General features: G+C 49.2%; 1 protein-coding gene across 3 annotated transcripts in view; it reads left to right on the top strand.

Moving 5' to 3' along the window:
• The window catches only part of ASTN2 (astrotactin 2), a 364,218-nt gene that overhangs the window by 323,474 nt on the left and 24,597 nt on the right, over positions 1–16,147 (top strand). For all 3 annotated transcript variants that reach the window (XM_076355678.1, XM_076355679.1, XM_076355680.1), the window contains one exon: positions 6,030–6,171. In XM_076355678.1, the coding sequence (XP_076211793.1) occupies positions 6,030–6,171 (142 nt within the window). The remainder of the gene's footprint in view (positions 1–6,029; positions 6,172–16,147) is intronic.

The following is a 16,147-nucleotide window of genomic DNA, read 5'->3' as shown; positions in this document are numbered from 1 at the left end:
TATTTCTTTTATAATCTGGCAAGCCATGTAGGGAAGGAGGTTTTGACATCCTTCCACCAGGATCAGTAGGGATGGTTTGCTTTTAATGATCTAGGCAGCGAGACAGACCATCTGCTGATGTAAATCGGAACAGCTCCGTCGCCTAAAGTTATGTTACACTAACTTAAATCAGCCCAGCATCTCCAAGTGAAACCACCTTTCGCTGCCTTCCCCCACCAAGCGCCAGATCCGAAGCACATTAAACCCAGGTACAACTCTGTTGTGGAGGAACCACCCTGGAACTACCCATCCAAAAACCCGATCCAAGCCTTCTGCTCACAGTCCTCCTCTGAACCTCCCCTCCTCAGAGACAGAACCCCAGAGGAAGAGGAGGGTGGGACAAGTACCCCCAAAAGGTGACGAACTTGGAGGGCTGAGCATGCCATTTGTTCCCTCGTTTCAGGAACAAAAACCTGGCAAGAGCAAAGTGGAGTAAGGTCTCTTTTTCCATCTGCTTCATTGGCATTGCTCCGGAGGTCACTGCCGGGGACGGAGGTCCTCACTGGGCCCCATCTGCCTTCCCCGGGCTCCCTCATTTATGCCCACTTGGGCCTCTGACATTCTACTCTGTTTTTCTTTCCTTGAAAATGGATCGGGAATTGGGAGCCGCTGCGCAGGAACGCGCCTGTTCCCCATTACAGCTCCACCGGGGCTGTAACACGATCGTGCCTGCTCCATACCCACACAGATATTTATTTATCCATACAGGCTTTCTCCTTGTTTTCATTAAGTTAGGCAGAAAAGGTTAATCTTTCTTCTGCTAAAGCTTCAAAACCAACCAAGCTAAATAAAATGTGATTTCTTTCATTTCTTTTTTAAAGGACACTCTCTCTCTCCCCCCCCCCCTCCTCCTTAAGTACCAGAATGAGGTCACAGTCAGAGATGCCACAAGAGTAAATTGAAAACAGGTTGAAAAAAAGCAAAAGGGAGAAAGACGGAGAGAGAAAGCCACAATCAGAAGAAAGTGATTGGTAACGTTGCAGGGTTGGTGTCATCCAGTCTAGTAAAGAAGCTGTCAAGACAGAGACATTGGTGCCTTCCTACTTTCCCCTTTGTGCTCTTTCTAGGAATCTCGAAGGTGAATCGGAGCAGGGAGGTCTCCTCTTGTCTTCATTTCCACTTTGGTTTGCACTGCCTGGGTTTTGTCCGTGCTGCTATCGACACAGGGACACGGGCTGAAGGTGTGCGAATGCCTGTGAGGGTCCCAGAGCTTCCTTTTGCTCCTCTAACCTCCTGGAGGCTCCTGGCCTCGCTCTCTTGTTTAGTCTGGTTGAACTCAATGCCGTAACTCTTGTTGTCTTCAGTGGGATGGTTGATAGGTGATTCATCCTGCCTGCCGTCCACAACTGCTGGTCGCTGGCACGGGTCGCGGTGGAAGGACTGAGGCAGACTAAGACTGTTGGATGCTGCGAGTGAGCGGTCTGAGCCTGCTCCCATCCATTTTTGTTCCTCAGTCCCCATTCCTGCCCATCGGAGCCTCCTGCCACTAGAAATATGCTTGCTCGAGAGCAGATTGCCAGCTCAGCCTTGCAGACAGACAGCTGAGTCGGGGGTGTCCTCCTCCTCCAGACCAGACATCAAGTTGAGTTCCCAGGTGGCTATCCCAGAGCCATGACCGGCGGGTTGACCTACATGCCTTGGTGTGGCCAGGAGAAGTTTGCAAAGCTCCACAAAATGGGGCTAACCCCCCTGCAAGCTCCAAGCCTGCTGTTATTTTCCTGTTTTAGGGAGAGCTCTGACTCACCACAACACCAGAATCAGTATAAGATACATGTTTACAAAACCAAAAAGAGGAGGTTTGCCAAACTCCACAGCCATGTCTGCGGAAGAGGAGAAGGCAGTAGCGAGGGGTTGCACTGGAGAGAGAAGGAAAATGCCACCTGGAGGGACGTGCATCTTCTCAGCAGTCATTATCAGTATCAGAGATTGATTTTCAAAAACTGCCTGGGGAACTGGATGGTTGGGGGCAGACTAGTCCTGGGAAGGCAGTGGCATGGAAATGAGGGGGAAGAGACTCTTGCAGGGATTTGGCGTACAGTTGGGAGTATCAGCATCCCCTTACTGAGCACAACTGCTCCATTAGCTGTAATCAGTGTGCAGCAGGTACCATCGTTTGCTCTGTGCACAGCACTTACCATAGTGATGTTGAGGTCTGGTCTGGATTTTTTACTACTGAGAAGTGAACACAGGTGAGGCATCCTCACAGGAGCTGGTCATTTGTCCTTGATATCTGTAACAGCTTATGGCTTTATTTAATGTGACATAAATTATTTATTACTATTAATGAAGGACACAGATGGCTGGCTGGCTGGTCAATAAAATATCTCCTACTCCACAGAGATGATCTACTTAGCTATCATTTACTCTGCAGAGAACCTTTGGATTCTTTCTGAAATTTAATAACGCGAGCAAAGATACTACAACAATCTAGAAGGTTTGTGCTTCAGGGCTGCTTTGGGAGGCTGAAATCCTTCTTTATATTTGCTGGCAGGGTGTGCAAGAACACAGGTCCAGACGGGAAAGAGAAGCCCCTTTTGCTTTCCATCACAAGCTACTTATCCATATAATCCCTTTTATAAGGTGATCAAACTCCTTCTTAAGATAGTTAGGTTATTTGCCCTTCTCAGGAGTAGACCATTTATTCATATACAATTTACTTTCTCTTGCCGTTACTGCCCATTAGCCTAAATATTTATTTTCCATCTGACTGCCTGCCTTGTTGATGTATTGTCTCATGTATTTCTGCTTGGCCTTTTTGTGTCTCTGCTTGTATGGTAAACTTCTGCTTTTTGTTATTTCCCTGAGAAGCCTTCTCTCCTGCTTTCCCTGTGCCTTGTTCATAAGCACAGAAGAGCAATACTACGCACTGAGCTCCCACCATGGCCTTTGTGCAGTTAGGTCATTGTTCCTCTATTGCTACGACATCCCGAGACCGCTTTTCCTTGGTAGGGCAACATTAGTGGTCCATCATCCTCTTGCAAAGCCAGCAAATGCACTTGTTGCCTTAGTTGCATTCCACTGACAAGGACCCAGTCTAAAGTTAGGGAATAACTTGTTTTCTGGTCCTAGGGAAGGCTTAGGAAATTTCACTTCAGCTGCTCTCAGAGCACCGTGGACTGAACGAAGAGAGACTTCTCTTGTGTGAGATGAACAAATAAAGTTGCCGTGTGCTCTGCTTCACCCAGGGGAGAGCACGGAAAAGCAGCTCCCTGTGTTCACTGTGGATTGACAGCTCTGGGTAGTCGGTTCATCCCTGGGGCGTCCCTTACCCAACCCCGTCTTTGCTCCGCAGTCCGTGCAGGCTGGCACCACCAGCGATCTCACTGCTGCTTATACAGGTGCAGAAAGACTCCCAGCCTTGGGCCTGAGGTTTCAGCACCTTTGCTAGCATCTGTTTTGCTATTTTCGTAACAACCTCTTTGCTTTTGTTTGATTGTAGCAGGGCCAACGAGAGGGGAAAGTTCCCCGGAGGCTCAGGATTGAACACAAAGCACCCTCTTGCTGTAGGGATTTTATTGCAAGGGTTTTCACTTAACCCAAGTTGACACTGCGTTGGCAGACCTTGAGAGCTTCATTTCCTCCCGTGCAGGGGGACAGCAACGCACTCCACAACCTAGACAGGTCTGATCCATGGCAAACCAGACCATTGTGTGATGCAGCTGCCGCTGCGTTTCAGGGCAGCGCTTGCTGCCAGCCTGTTCCCCTCAAAGCTACCCGGAAAGACCATGAAAGACGAGCACTCAGAAGTTAGTGGGTACCTTAAAGAGAGTTAGCTGTGCAATTTTAATACACGCTTTAATTCAGTGGTTGCACGTGACATTTTCCATCCCATTTTCAGTCTCCTGCAAGTCTGGTTCCACCCTCTGCACTCCCTGTCTCAGCCCTGTGTTTTTCTCTCCCATCCCATCTCTTGTTCTCCCTGGCATAGATGTCCTGACTGATGCTCCTTGTACCCATGGACTGCCAGTCCAAATCTCCCCTTGGTCTTGCCCAGTTGCTCATCACAGTCTCCCTGCCCAGCTATTTTCTTTCCTACCCCTCATCAGCTGCCTTTGTGTGCTCTGGAGGAAGGTGTGAAATCCCACAGCAGGCACCCATGGGATGATCTGTCCCCCCATGAAGTTTCTTCCTGGTCAAAAGGGAGGTTGCTTGAGGTCTGAAGAGGCTTAAAAGCTCTTGCTCTAGTTCAGCAACACAATCCGGTCCTGCTTCTTTATGTGTTTGTGATTCATCTGTTTTGTAAGTCACAGCAGTGTCTGTTCTCAATGACTTCTGGTGACAGGGAGTTCCCCAGTCCAGCCCAACATCGTATGAAAAGGGATGGAAATGAAAGTTGGAAATGAGCAATAGGGTTTTGTTTGTTTTTTTAAACCATAAACTCAGAGCTAAGGGTCTTGTTCAAGGCCATTCAGCGCTCGTAACTTCCAAGTGGTGATTTTACCGCTACCAACCCAACCTGTCCGTTGAGTTGACTTGGGGTTTGGTACGGACCCGGGGCTGGGGACTGGGTTAAGCTATGGAGACCGGTGACAGAGCTGCCTGAAAAAAGTTTGGAAAGAACAAGTCATGCTGGGAGCATTAAAATGAATAATTAAGGCTTGGATTCCTTTAGGGAGGAAAAGAATTTATTGCTGCTCTTTTCTCTAGCCAAGGGGGACATTTGTTACCGAGTTGTGTATTTTGAGACAAGACGCAAATGCGGTTTGGGGGGGCTGGGGAGGAGGGGATTTTTTGTTCTACCTGGGTAATCCAGCCACACAGCAAGACGGTCTGGGCTGGTTATACCACTGGGTTATTTCTTACGGTCTGTACCAAGAACCTAGACTTCTGCTCCATTTCAGTAGCCCTCAGTCACTTTTGCTTTTAGAAAAGTAAAGAAAGAAAAGTGCTGAGAAGGGAATTCTCCTCCTCCCTCTGCTGCGGTGTCTTGGCATTTACACGTGCACAGGGTACCCGGCACAGCGGTCTGGGTCCAGGTTTGCCTATACCAGCATAACTCTATCAGCTGCAGCAGCCCTTTCTCCGATTCCCATCAGTGGGAGTGGGGGCTCTGGTTTTTTTACTGCTTAGTACCTTGGGCTTTCAGTTACACTGATGCAAAATGGGAATTGAATGCAATGAGCTCTAACTGATAGACAGCCTGCCCACTGCAAGGAGACAGGTTGCATGGCAGTGGATAATCGTGCCCAAAAAGCTTAATAAATGGAGCATTTTCATTTCCAGCTGGGTCATGATCTAAGTGTTTAGTAAGCTTTATAAACCAGAAGACAAAAAAAAAAAAAAAATTTTTTCAGCATTTTTAATTAGTATTTTTTTTTCTTCGAATGCTTATAAAGGGGCGAGTGTTCTTCAGTACAGCTGAAGGAGCTCCGGTCAGAGCTCCAGGAGCCAGCAGAGTGCACATGAAAGGGAATGCAAAGCTACTGATTTTCATTGAATAAAAAAAAAAAGCACACAAAAAAACCCAGCACATTGAGAGCAATTCCATCCAAGCTCTAACAATGTCTCATTTCCTGGTAATCTAACATAGCAGAAACACATTTCACTGTGACAGGTGATTTTTGAAAAACGCCATGTCCCCTTTAAGACCTGAATGCTCACTTAGGGCAGGAGAGCCCTGTTTAGCCAGGCTTCCAGCTCTTCTGGGGACCTGGAGCCCGTCCTTGGATGGTGGTCCCGCACGTGGTGTTTGCAGTGAGTCCACACGTTGCCAGTATGCTCTGTGAGTGCACCCTTCCACTGTCCAAGTGGTGACTTGGCGCTGGCCCTGCTTTCATTACAGCTGATGGCCCGGGTGTGTTTTCTACTTGCTTTGTCCATGGGCGATATTCTCCATATAGACTTGGGGCCATTCCTACCAGCCACAGCCAGCTAGAGTTTATTGACTGCCTGTCCTGTGTAGAGGTGTTCCTACAGTGTTTTTTAAGTGGTCAGCAATAATTTTGCACTTGTATTGATGTTTCGGTCTTGCTCGTCTCTTTGCTCTCCAGGAGAATCCTTGAGCTTTGCGGATGATTTGCTTTCTGGTCTTGCAACATCCTGTGTGGCAGCGGGTAGGAGCCACGGCGATGTCCCTGAAACCAGCCTCTATTCGGTCATTTTCAAGTGCCTGGAACCAGATGGTCTGTACAAGTAAGGAGAGGCGTGTGGGGAGGTGCTGGGGGCAAGGGGGGAATCTCCAATGCTATTATTTAATTGTTATCAACCTTTTTGGTTAGCACCATGTCCCACCAGACACTGGACAAACGATGAGACTCTCTCTGTTGCTTTGAGTGTAGGCTCAGCTAGTGAAATGGAAAAAACAGTGTCTGCCAGTACGGCACGGGAGGCACTGGGAGTCTGTGGGAGAATCCACTGGAATAACTCACATTTTCAGTATGCTGGGCTTCCGGGTCCATGCCTGGTGGGATAGGGTTGTCTCTCATGGATGAACTGAGCTAACGTGGTCCAACGGAAGCAAGTTGCCAAATTCCTGGTGGACCGAAATAGCCAGATGTCAAAAGTGAGATAGGTGTTGTTTATGTAGGTTGCTGTTTATGTTAGTAGGACACATATACCGGACCAGAAAGACACCAAACCCATCGGCCCGCCACCCAATCACTTCTGCAGGGATGGCTGGCCATGCCTGTGCTGATGTTCTTGTTCACTTACTTGACTCTTCTGAGATATCCTTTGAGCACATGGGATGGGATTTTCTGTTTGAATCCTGTGGAATAATTAGTGTCCAAAGCAAAGGGATAATTTCAGGATCTGAATGTTAACTTCTCCTTCGGTATCGTTTGGAGAGGGTCTGGGCTTTTCAACCTGGCTTGTTAGCCAGGGCATCCTCTGTCTTGAGGGGAGAGAGCAGGAGTCAGGAGAGTAAGAGAGAAAAAAAGAGAGAAAAAAGGCAAGGAGACAGAGGAGAGAGAGAGTGAGCAAGAGAGAAACACCCAGGGCTTAATGTCAGAGTAACGGTAATAATTAAAACACATTTTGTAGTGAGTAATGAAACTTTTTATGGGACCACAAAAGCATTTAAAGAGAGAGCTGGCAAATGGTCTGTCAGCGAGAACTTTTAAAGATCTTGATTAATACTTTCCTTTTGCCTCCCCCTCCACCACCCTCCAGTTAAGTATGTTGACAGCCTCCGAAGAAGGAGAAGCCTTTATTGTGCATCTCTCGAGCAGGGCTGTGTCCAGGAGCGGCCTCCAAGTGATACCTCTTGCCATTTAATAATTTTAAATGTTTTCCTGTAAAATATGTATAATGCATAAATATAATTATTAATATCTCTGGGAACTGGGCTGCTCTGACAAGGTGCCAGGGAGAGGCTGGAGCAACTGCAGAGCTTGCTAATAACCCGCCGCCTGTAAAATCGGCCGGTTGTGAGCTCTCAGCCATGCGGCTTACGGCTGCCAGGGGCACCGGGAAAGGGAAGAGCCGCTGGGTTTGATGGGGAGGCTGCTGCTGAGGTGAGCACATGGAGCTGGGAGCCAGAAGGTCTGGCTCTTGGGCAGCCTGGGCTGCCAAATCATCTTCACCATCTGCCGGACAGGGATAATTGCACTCACGCGTCGCTTTAGGGGCTCTGTGATCTAATTCCTGATGTCTACAAAGGGCTGGGAGAGCCTTGGGTGGAAGGCATAAGGCTTTGTCCAGCTTCTGCTTCACAGTCGTGAGGCGCATTGCCATGGATGGGGTAAGCAGAGGTCGGTGGTGCCCTGTGTCCTGGGGGTGGCTACGGGCAGCTCCTGCTCTCTGTGGGTGCTCCTGGGTGAGCGACAGTAGCTTTTTGTGGGGAGCCATGGTGCTGGCAGCTAGCAGGCATCAGTCCCCTGGCATCGAGGAGCTTTGGCCCTCATCCTTCTGCGGGGACAGGCCCTGGGGTGACGGACAGTGTTGGCTCCATCCCGCAGCTAATGCTCAGCAGGGCTTGGCACGCCATTCCCAGGGCTGTGCACGCTTAAGCGCACATGTATGGACACATGTTCATGTCGGCACCTGTGGGGCACAGACCCACACTCCTGGGCGTCCAAAAAATGTGCATGCACACACACTACAGCACACCCTCCTCTGCATCTGCTGCTGCATGCCTCAGCACACCTGCGTGGACCGATACACGTTGAGCAGTATGCACTGCCGTGGATGCATGCATATCCAGCACACAGGCACACACATTCGCTCCAACCTGGGACCTAACCAGCATGTGTTTACTTAGCATCTGTGCATTCTCAGATACATAGGCACACACATTAAATACTCCTCTGTTCAGATGTCCACACAGTTGCAACACAGCATGAAGAAAGCCAGAACAGTGAAATGTGAGGCTAACACTGTTCTGAGCCCGTGCAGACGTAACAACAACAGAAACGCGGGCACAGGGTCATTTCTTAAATTGAATTTCTTTTGCTTGTTTCACTTTTTTCTGTGGAAAAATAGCTATCTTGGAGGGTTCTGGCCTGGGTATAATCCTGATTATAGCAACTCGTCAGGGACCTGCGCTTTTCTATAGGCTGTTAGGTGAGGACACAGAGTCTGCAGCATCAGAGCTCTTCAAAAGCAAATGCTTTTGTTTGTCCAGTAGGCTAAGGATATCACATAAGCCGAGAGAGGGGACTGTCAGAACGTGGAAGTCTCTTCTGCTCTGTAAATGTGTCAGACACCCTGTCCCTTTTCTTCTGTAGTACCTACAGCAATTACACTCTGCTGTTGACCATTCGTTTGGAGTATTACCAGCCTGAGATCAAAGCTGGGCTTGAGTATGACAAACAAAACTAAAAAATGCTCTACAAGGAAACAAACAAACAAAGTCTGATTGATTCCTCTGCTTTTTAGACTTCTGTAATTTTGAAACATAAACTAACAAAAGGAGAACTAATTTCTTTGTCCTTTGCAATTTCAGTCTGATGAAAACATGTTGCCTGTCAGCCCTTTTCTTTCCCCTGCCTGTAGTACCTTGGGGTTGAGATGCTAGTCACTGCACAAAGGGTTTTCAGAGGGAAAGTGGTTCATGTCAGCAAAGATGTATGTGCTCCATACACTCGTGTACATGCGTGGACACTCCTGCCGGTCTGTCAGACATGGGTGCCCATGTGTGGGGATCTATGCTGCAGTCATGTGAATGTGCTCACATGCATGCACACAGGGACACTGAGGATGGTCCTTGAAGACTGTCAAGTTTGGTTTAAGCTCTTAAAAAACTGAAAGTCTTATAATCCTTGCAAAATGCATCACCGGAGAGGGGCTTGTTCTCCCCCGAGGTCAGCTAAACCAGAGCAGTCTGTCAAGCTTCCTCCCAGGTGGAACTGGAAGAGGATGGGGTGAGGAAGGCAGAGGGAGAGATGTCTATGTGTCTGTTAAGTGCTCGTCTTGCATGAACCAGCCAGTCCAGGCAGTGATTAACACCAATCAGACTGATGGTTTGGGAGCTTGGGAGCACCATGCTGTGTCAGGCAACTGATGATGCACCAAGCACCAAACACCAGTCAAGAGAAAGAGCTCTGGCTTGTCTCAGAGGTCGGACTCAGCCTGGAGGACTGAGCTTACATTGTTCATGGCCCTTATATAGCTCAGCACCCTACAAACCCAACCCATCTCTTCGCTGTGGAGACAGGGGCTTCCCCTGTGCATCCCACAGCCTCCCTGAGCCATCAGCCCAGCTCATCCATCTCTCTATCTCATCCATCTCAGCTTCTCACCCCGTCGTTCCCTGAGTGCCTGGGGATGCCTCTTCGCTGAGCTGTACCTGATTGGCTGCCGGAAAGCAGCTTTGCCAGGCCAGCACGTTCATTTCAGATACTTGGGGAGACACCAAGTATCCCTCAGCCAAAAAGGGAAATTTTGGAAAGGGAAATGAAAACCCCCTCCAGCTCCTCAATGGAGCTGCAGTGCAAACACACCAACTTCTTCCCTGCGCCACAGATACTATAATTATAGATTAGATTAAATCCCAATGTTTCACTTTATTTACATTCCTGACCTAGCCTATTCATTTCCGGTGTTTGTGCCAAGAATCAGCACAAAATTTACTGGAAATAATATGGAAGTCATCAGGATCCCTTCCAGAGCCTTTCCTTGGAGTGTGTTCATGTGCTGAGAAGGAGCCTCGAATTTGCATTCCCTTTGCTGGCTCAGATAGGGTTTCCCCAGGGTGATCCCGAACCAGCCCAAAGGCTCTGGGAGAACATGTTTCAGGAGTGTTGGAAAGGTGGAAACCCCTTCCTAGGGGATGAAAATCGGGCACTGCCATCGGATAGAAGGGGATTCAGTTAGACCTCAGAATGACAACGCAAGGCTCCCATCCATAGCCAAGACCCACCAAGACCTCCCTGGCCAGTGTCATCCCCTGTAGGGTCTGGAGGCCATCGCCAGCATGGTCAAGCTTAGCCTCTGTCATCATATGCTGGCTAACAGTGAACATACTTTATTTTGGCAACCTTAAGGAAAGAGGCAAAGGCATTGAGTAGGGGTAACCCATCGTAGCACGGAGAGACAGTGATTGCAGTTCAGCAAGCTGAATGCGCTAAAGGAGCTGGCCCAGCACAAGGCTGATTAATGTTGACTGACCTCTGCCTTATGCATAGCTGGGATAAAAAGTGGAATGGAAACCCTTGGTGCTCAAGAGTGTGCTAATGCTGGCAGCAGTCCGCTGCTCCTTATATGATACTAATTGTTATTGTTGGTCTTCCGTCAGGAAGACACGTGAATGAGCGCTGGAGCAATCAGAGACAGATCCCAAATAGCTCAGTGGCATGGGTTAAAACACATCTGTTACAGCCCTTGGCTGAGTCCCCTGTGTGCACAGGAGCTGTGCTGCTTCATTGAATCCACCTCTTCCATTCCGTGTGCTCTCCAGCTTCCTGAAGCCAATCAGTGTATGGCTGTAGTTTCTTCTCAGGCATTCCTGGCTTGCAGAAGCTCAAACAAGGCAAGTCAGGAGTTGAACAAGTGTTTGCTAAACCCCAGGCCTGTGCTTTAACTGCAGGCTCGTCCTTCCTCAGCAGTTTAGGGCTGCTTCAGAACCAGGCTGATGCCAGCCGAATGCTGGCTTGGATATGGTTTTGCTGAAGTAAGTCCAGCTCGAAGCTGTCTGGGCCCATCTGGGCTACGTGCAGATCACTACAGTGGAGGTGGATTGGCCCCATGAAAGATGGTCTGTACAGGGAGGTCAGGGGCTCAGCAGAAGGAGACAGTCTCTCTTTCTGCTGATGTTAATGAAGTCCTGTGCATGGAGGAGGGTTGGGCTCCTGTTGAAGTTTCTAACATTAGGAGAGTACACATATAGAAGCCACGGAAAAGACATTCATGCTTTTTTCATGGCCAGTCGAGGTGCTGGAGGCTCTTCCCAACTTTGCCATTTGCTCTACTGAGTGATGTAAGCAGATCGCTTTGTCTTGCTTTCATCTTCATCTGTTTCCCTGTTCCCCTTATAAGCTCAAGTTTTAAGCTCGCTCTCACTATCTCTGTGTACAGCCCAGCCTGGGTGACTCAGATCAGCGCCTCCAGGTGCTGCTGCAATTTTGCTATACCAACCATTTGCCATGGCCCTTCTGAAAGTTGAGTTTGTGCCTGAATCCTCATTCTAAATCCAGATCTGTCCCCACCACCAGTATTCAGCCACCTGGGACAGATCTGGAGTCAGGAGGTACCTTTCCACTGACCTCAGTGGAACCTTCTTCCCTAGTATCTGCCAAGCGTATGAGCATCTCCCTCCTTCTCACTGGAAAGACCAACTTATCCTCCCCAAATTCTCTGTTTCTGCTCATACCTCATGTCACAAAGAGAAACAGAACAGCCTTTGTTGCCTCCTGCCTCTGGCTCCTCCCCACCCTTTCCTCAGGACGTCCGGATTGAAATAACATTCTTGGTGTTTTTGTTCTAAAAACTCCTGGCATCCAAGCCCCAAACCTGTCTGGGTCCAGGCCCATTCGCATTGCTCCTCTGGGGGTGGCTGGAGGAAGGCTGGCAGTGGGGGAGCGAGGAGGAGGAAGAGGCATGGACAGGTCGCTGTGTAGCATATTGCAGCTGGGGGAGTGTGCGAATATAGGATTCTTCCTGGAAATGTTAATGGGGTGGAGAGGAGGAGTTTGGCTGCTTCGTCTGTTGGTAGGCAAATGGACCTTTGCAATTCCATCTTTTCCCCATCACCAAATCCCTATCACCAACCCTTTACAGTTACGGACTTGGAGAGTATTCTTATTTCTGAGTATGTAGAAACCTAATGCCACTAACATAGATCCATCCAAGTCTTATCTCATTGACTAATGGGAGATATAAGTATCAACACAGGCGTTGCTGGCTTTGATTTGCCTCTAAGCCAGCAAAAGCTGCACTGTGCTACTGCGCTGGAGTCATTTGTTTTGTTCATCAGTTCTCCATGGTATAGAGCACATTTTTCCTGAAGGCTGGAAAGCTGAGGGTCATGTTGATTTGATTCCTACAGCAGGGTTTGAACCCTCTCCCCTTCCAGGACACAAGGAATTCACTGCTTGGAGTGGGCGTTTCTTTTATCTTGTAGAGGAGAAATGGGTCAGGAGAAGGGCAAGTGTTTTTGTTTTTGTTGGTCATGTCCTATCTGGGGAAACTGAGGCAGGGAGAGGTGATGTGACATGCCTGAAGCTCTTCAGTGGGCTGGAGCTGAGCAGAGTCGAGGGATGCCCTTGCTCACGCTTCACATAAGCCCCACTTCAGAAGAGCACTTAAGAGAATTGCTTTTTTGATCAGGGGATTAAGCAATGCCTCCTGCACAAAAATAGGGTCTCCTCTTCCTAATTTCCTCATGCAGCCTGGGACCCAGGTACCTGAGAGGTCACATCGAGGAAGCCGTGGCATGCCCTCGAAAATGCTGCCGCCTGGCTTGGTGTCTCACGCTCTCCCCTCTCTTGTTCTTGTTCTCAGTGTGTTGGTGTTTTTTTCCAGCAAAGCCAATCTGGCAGCAAAATTACTTTTTTGCACAGTACTAGAGACAGCGGGCGATGCCACTTTGCCAGCTGGAGTTTCCCCTCTGTTGCCAGAGCGCAGATGAAGTTTCTGCCTCTGCACCTCCATCCCAGGCGCTTAGCAGGAGCGATGCTCGCTCGCCTGGCGGGGGGCAGCACCAGGTCTTTGACACAAAGAGGCAGTGTTACATCACGGCTGCAGCTCCGGGGCCTGCTTGCAGTCCTGCTGGGGTGCGCACAGCCCAAAACAAGCTCTGCCCATGCTGATCCTGGAATTTAAATTATGGGCAAGCGTGATGCAGAGGGAACCAAGCAGGCTGCGTGCGAGCCAGCCCAAGCCAGACGCAGCACGGCTGTGTTCGCTTGGCAGTCCCATGGCTTTGCACCTGCTCTGCCAAGCCAAGAGGAGAGCAAGGGGGTATCAGACAGGGTGCAAGCCTGGGCTGGCAGGACTGGTCTGCAGCAGGATTGGAGCTGGTGCCTTACGTGCTACGGTGCTGGTGATGTTTTCCTGCTCACGTCTCTGTTAGGGTGATTATCCCTTCACCGTGCATTGTTTTGGGGCTGGATAGCTCCTGTACACCCCAGGCAGACTTTGTCTCTGCAAATTGATGGTCAGATTTGCCACGTGTGGGTTCATGCATCGCTAGCCAACACTTTGATGTGTGGATGGGAAGCTTTTGCCGCCTCCTTTGACTGCTTCCCTGCACCCAGTAGCAGCTCAGCCTGATATTTGCAGACAATTCAAGTTTTTAGTAGGCTAATTCTAGCCTTAAGGAGTGGCCAAAAGCAGCTCAGCTGTATCCATAAATATGCCCCAGGAAGGATGTGACAAGCTGCTCTGGTGCCCAGGTGTTCAGATACTACTGCACCCGTAGGTCTTATCTGAAGCTAGAGCCATACCCACAGCCCATGGAGTAAATCAGCTCAGACAGACGCTGGATGGGACCCCAGGTCCCAAAAGCTGGAGATACTGGGCCCAAAAGGTCATGCTGATCCACATAAAAAGATAAGTCACAAACTAATCCTACCTGCGCATCTTTTCCTCCACACTCTAGAGGCAAAGTTTGGATGCCATTACCTACAAGATCTGTCCCAGCTCAGACCAGCAATATGCATATATCTCATATATGGCCTGCCAGTCCATAAAACTAGTTAAACAATTTTTTTCTTTCATTTTTCCAAAGGCCACCTGCAGCACATCCCACCCCATCCTTTTCTTGTAACAACAACAGCACAGAGAGTCCCACACCAGCCTTATCTCCCAGAGAGGACTTTGTTATCTTCATTTTCCTTCTTTTTTTTGGCTATGTATTTAAAAAAAAATACATTTTTCTTTTAATCTTTGGCTTGTGCAGAGCATTACATCTGTAAGCACCCACCTCCTGGTCATGCCACACTGGATTTTATCAGCACACAGTGAGCCCTCCAGCTCTGCCACCCCTTCTCCCCCTCAAGGTCGCGGGACAAGGCTGTTTCCCAGCTGCAGGGAGTTTGTCACAGGGGAGCTGCATGGGTGACGGAGCCCCTGCACAGGCGTTTGCTGAACTCAGCTGCTTTCCAGTAGATCTCGAGTGACCTTTAACTTATTCCTTGGATTTTGGGATTGTTTTCCCCCTGCAAAAGAAGTTTGCTTGTATTTTATTTTCCTAGTTTGAGGATATTCAGTGCATCTGGGCTTTTCTGTGCTGGTCCCATCTTCAGTGGTGTCGAAGGGAGGTGTTGTTCCCCTAGACCTCAGGCAGCCTGGGGTTCAGATGATGGAGCAGGAGTGTGGTAGGGCATGGCCTGCAATTTCTCCGCTGCAACTGCTGCTGCTTAACTCTTTTACTTAAAAGTGGACTTGTCAGGAGTACCCACATTTTCGGACCTTTTTCAGTTGTGTGTCCTGAGGCTTTAGAAATCCCTCAGCTTCACAGGTTCACAGCCCTCATTGCCTGTCTCAAGTTATGTTAGTGCTTAGGTGGCCAAGTCCCTGCTGCAGAACCCGAGTTTGCAAAAGTAACCAGTGAATTCAGGCATCTCCATTTTGGGAGCATCATCTTCAAGGGTTGACTGGCAGAGCCACAGCTCCCATTGACTTCAGCTGAATTTGCATCAGAGTAGGTCAGTGTAAAATAGAGACACTCAAGGTTAGCAAGTAACCTCAAAGTAGCTGCTTCTTCCTGAGTTTTCCCACCTATAAAACAGATGTGTTAAAACTGAGCTACAGCCTTTGCTAGGTTTCCTGTACAGTGAGGAGAACAGCATAATAAAATGGGAGAGAAAGCTGAGAAGTAGCTGCTTGGTTGCAGAGGTGGCATCTACGTGGTGAGGTGGGACTTGCCATGGGTGGTGCTCCCTGCTGGACCTATGGCCCACTTGGTCTCTGCTTGGTCTCCCCAGTTTGATGCCACCTCGTACTGCCAAAGATACTTGCCTATAGTACCTTCAGAGTGATTGCTCCCAGCACACGTGCCCTCGTTGCTCCTGGTCACCTCACACACACACTCACTTCCCTCATCAGGAATGAGATAAATTTGATTATAGAGCAATATGGTTTCTGTTATGAAAAGGGGAAAGAAAATACCCAGGCTTTACTGAAAACCCTTGGAGCCAAAACTTATGTCATAATTTAAATGTTTCTAAAAAAAGAAGTAGGGGGTGGGGGTTGCGTTTTGTTCAGGGGATGGTGGACGGAGGGGGTGGTGGGACAGGGTCCTGTCTTTACTAGATGAGCTGGTGGAGCTCGGTGCGGAGACCCGCTGCCCTGGCAGGAACAGGGTGCGAAGGGAGCCCCGATTCAGGGAGCTCGGTGCTGGGTCGCTGGTAGATGTTTGCCCAAACACCTGGGGCCACTGGCTGGGCAGCCAGCCAGCTCAGTGAGGTGGGCTTGGGTGCTTACCTTGACTCAGCTCTGGGCTGTGATACCCCTGAATCAGGGCCTGTTGCTTTTCTTCCATCTTTTCTCCTCTTGGTTTCCACTGGGGAAGCTGCAGGGCAGCGCACGGCAGCAACAACCTGAGCTACGTGTGGAGCGTGCCAACCCCTGGCATCGTTTTCTCCTTCCTTCTGAGCATCTCCCGCTGCCCTGCAGTTATGGAAATAGCCTCAGCTCTTAATTTCATCGCACAACTCCAACCAGAAGGGCCTGCCACTGGGCTGGGATACTTTCAGATTTTCTTTCTATCATCTGGTTTGCGTCATTG

This window comes from Aptenodytes patagonicus, chromosome 18, assembly GCF_965638725.1.
Source record: "Aptenodytes patagonicus chromosome 18, bAptPat1.pri.cur, whole genome shotgun sequence".
Lineage (NCBI taxonomy): Eukaryota > Metazoa > Chordata > Aves > Sphenisciformes > Spheniscidae > Aptenodytes > Aptenodytes patagonicus.
The sequence above is the reverse complement of the archived record's forward strand: the minus strand, read 5'-3'. Positions and strand labels throughout refer to the sequence as shown.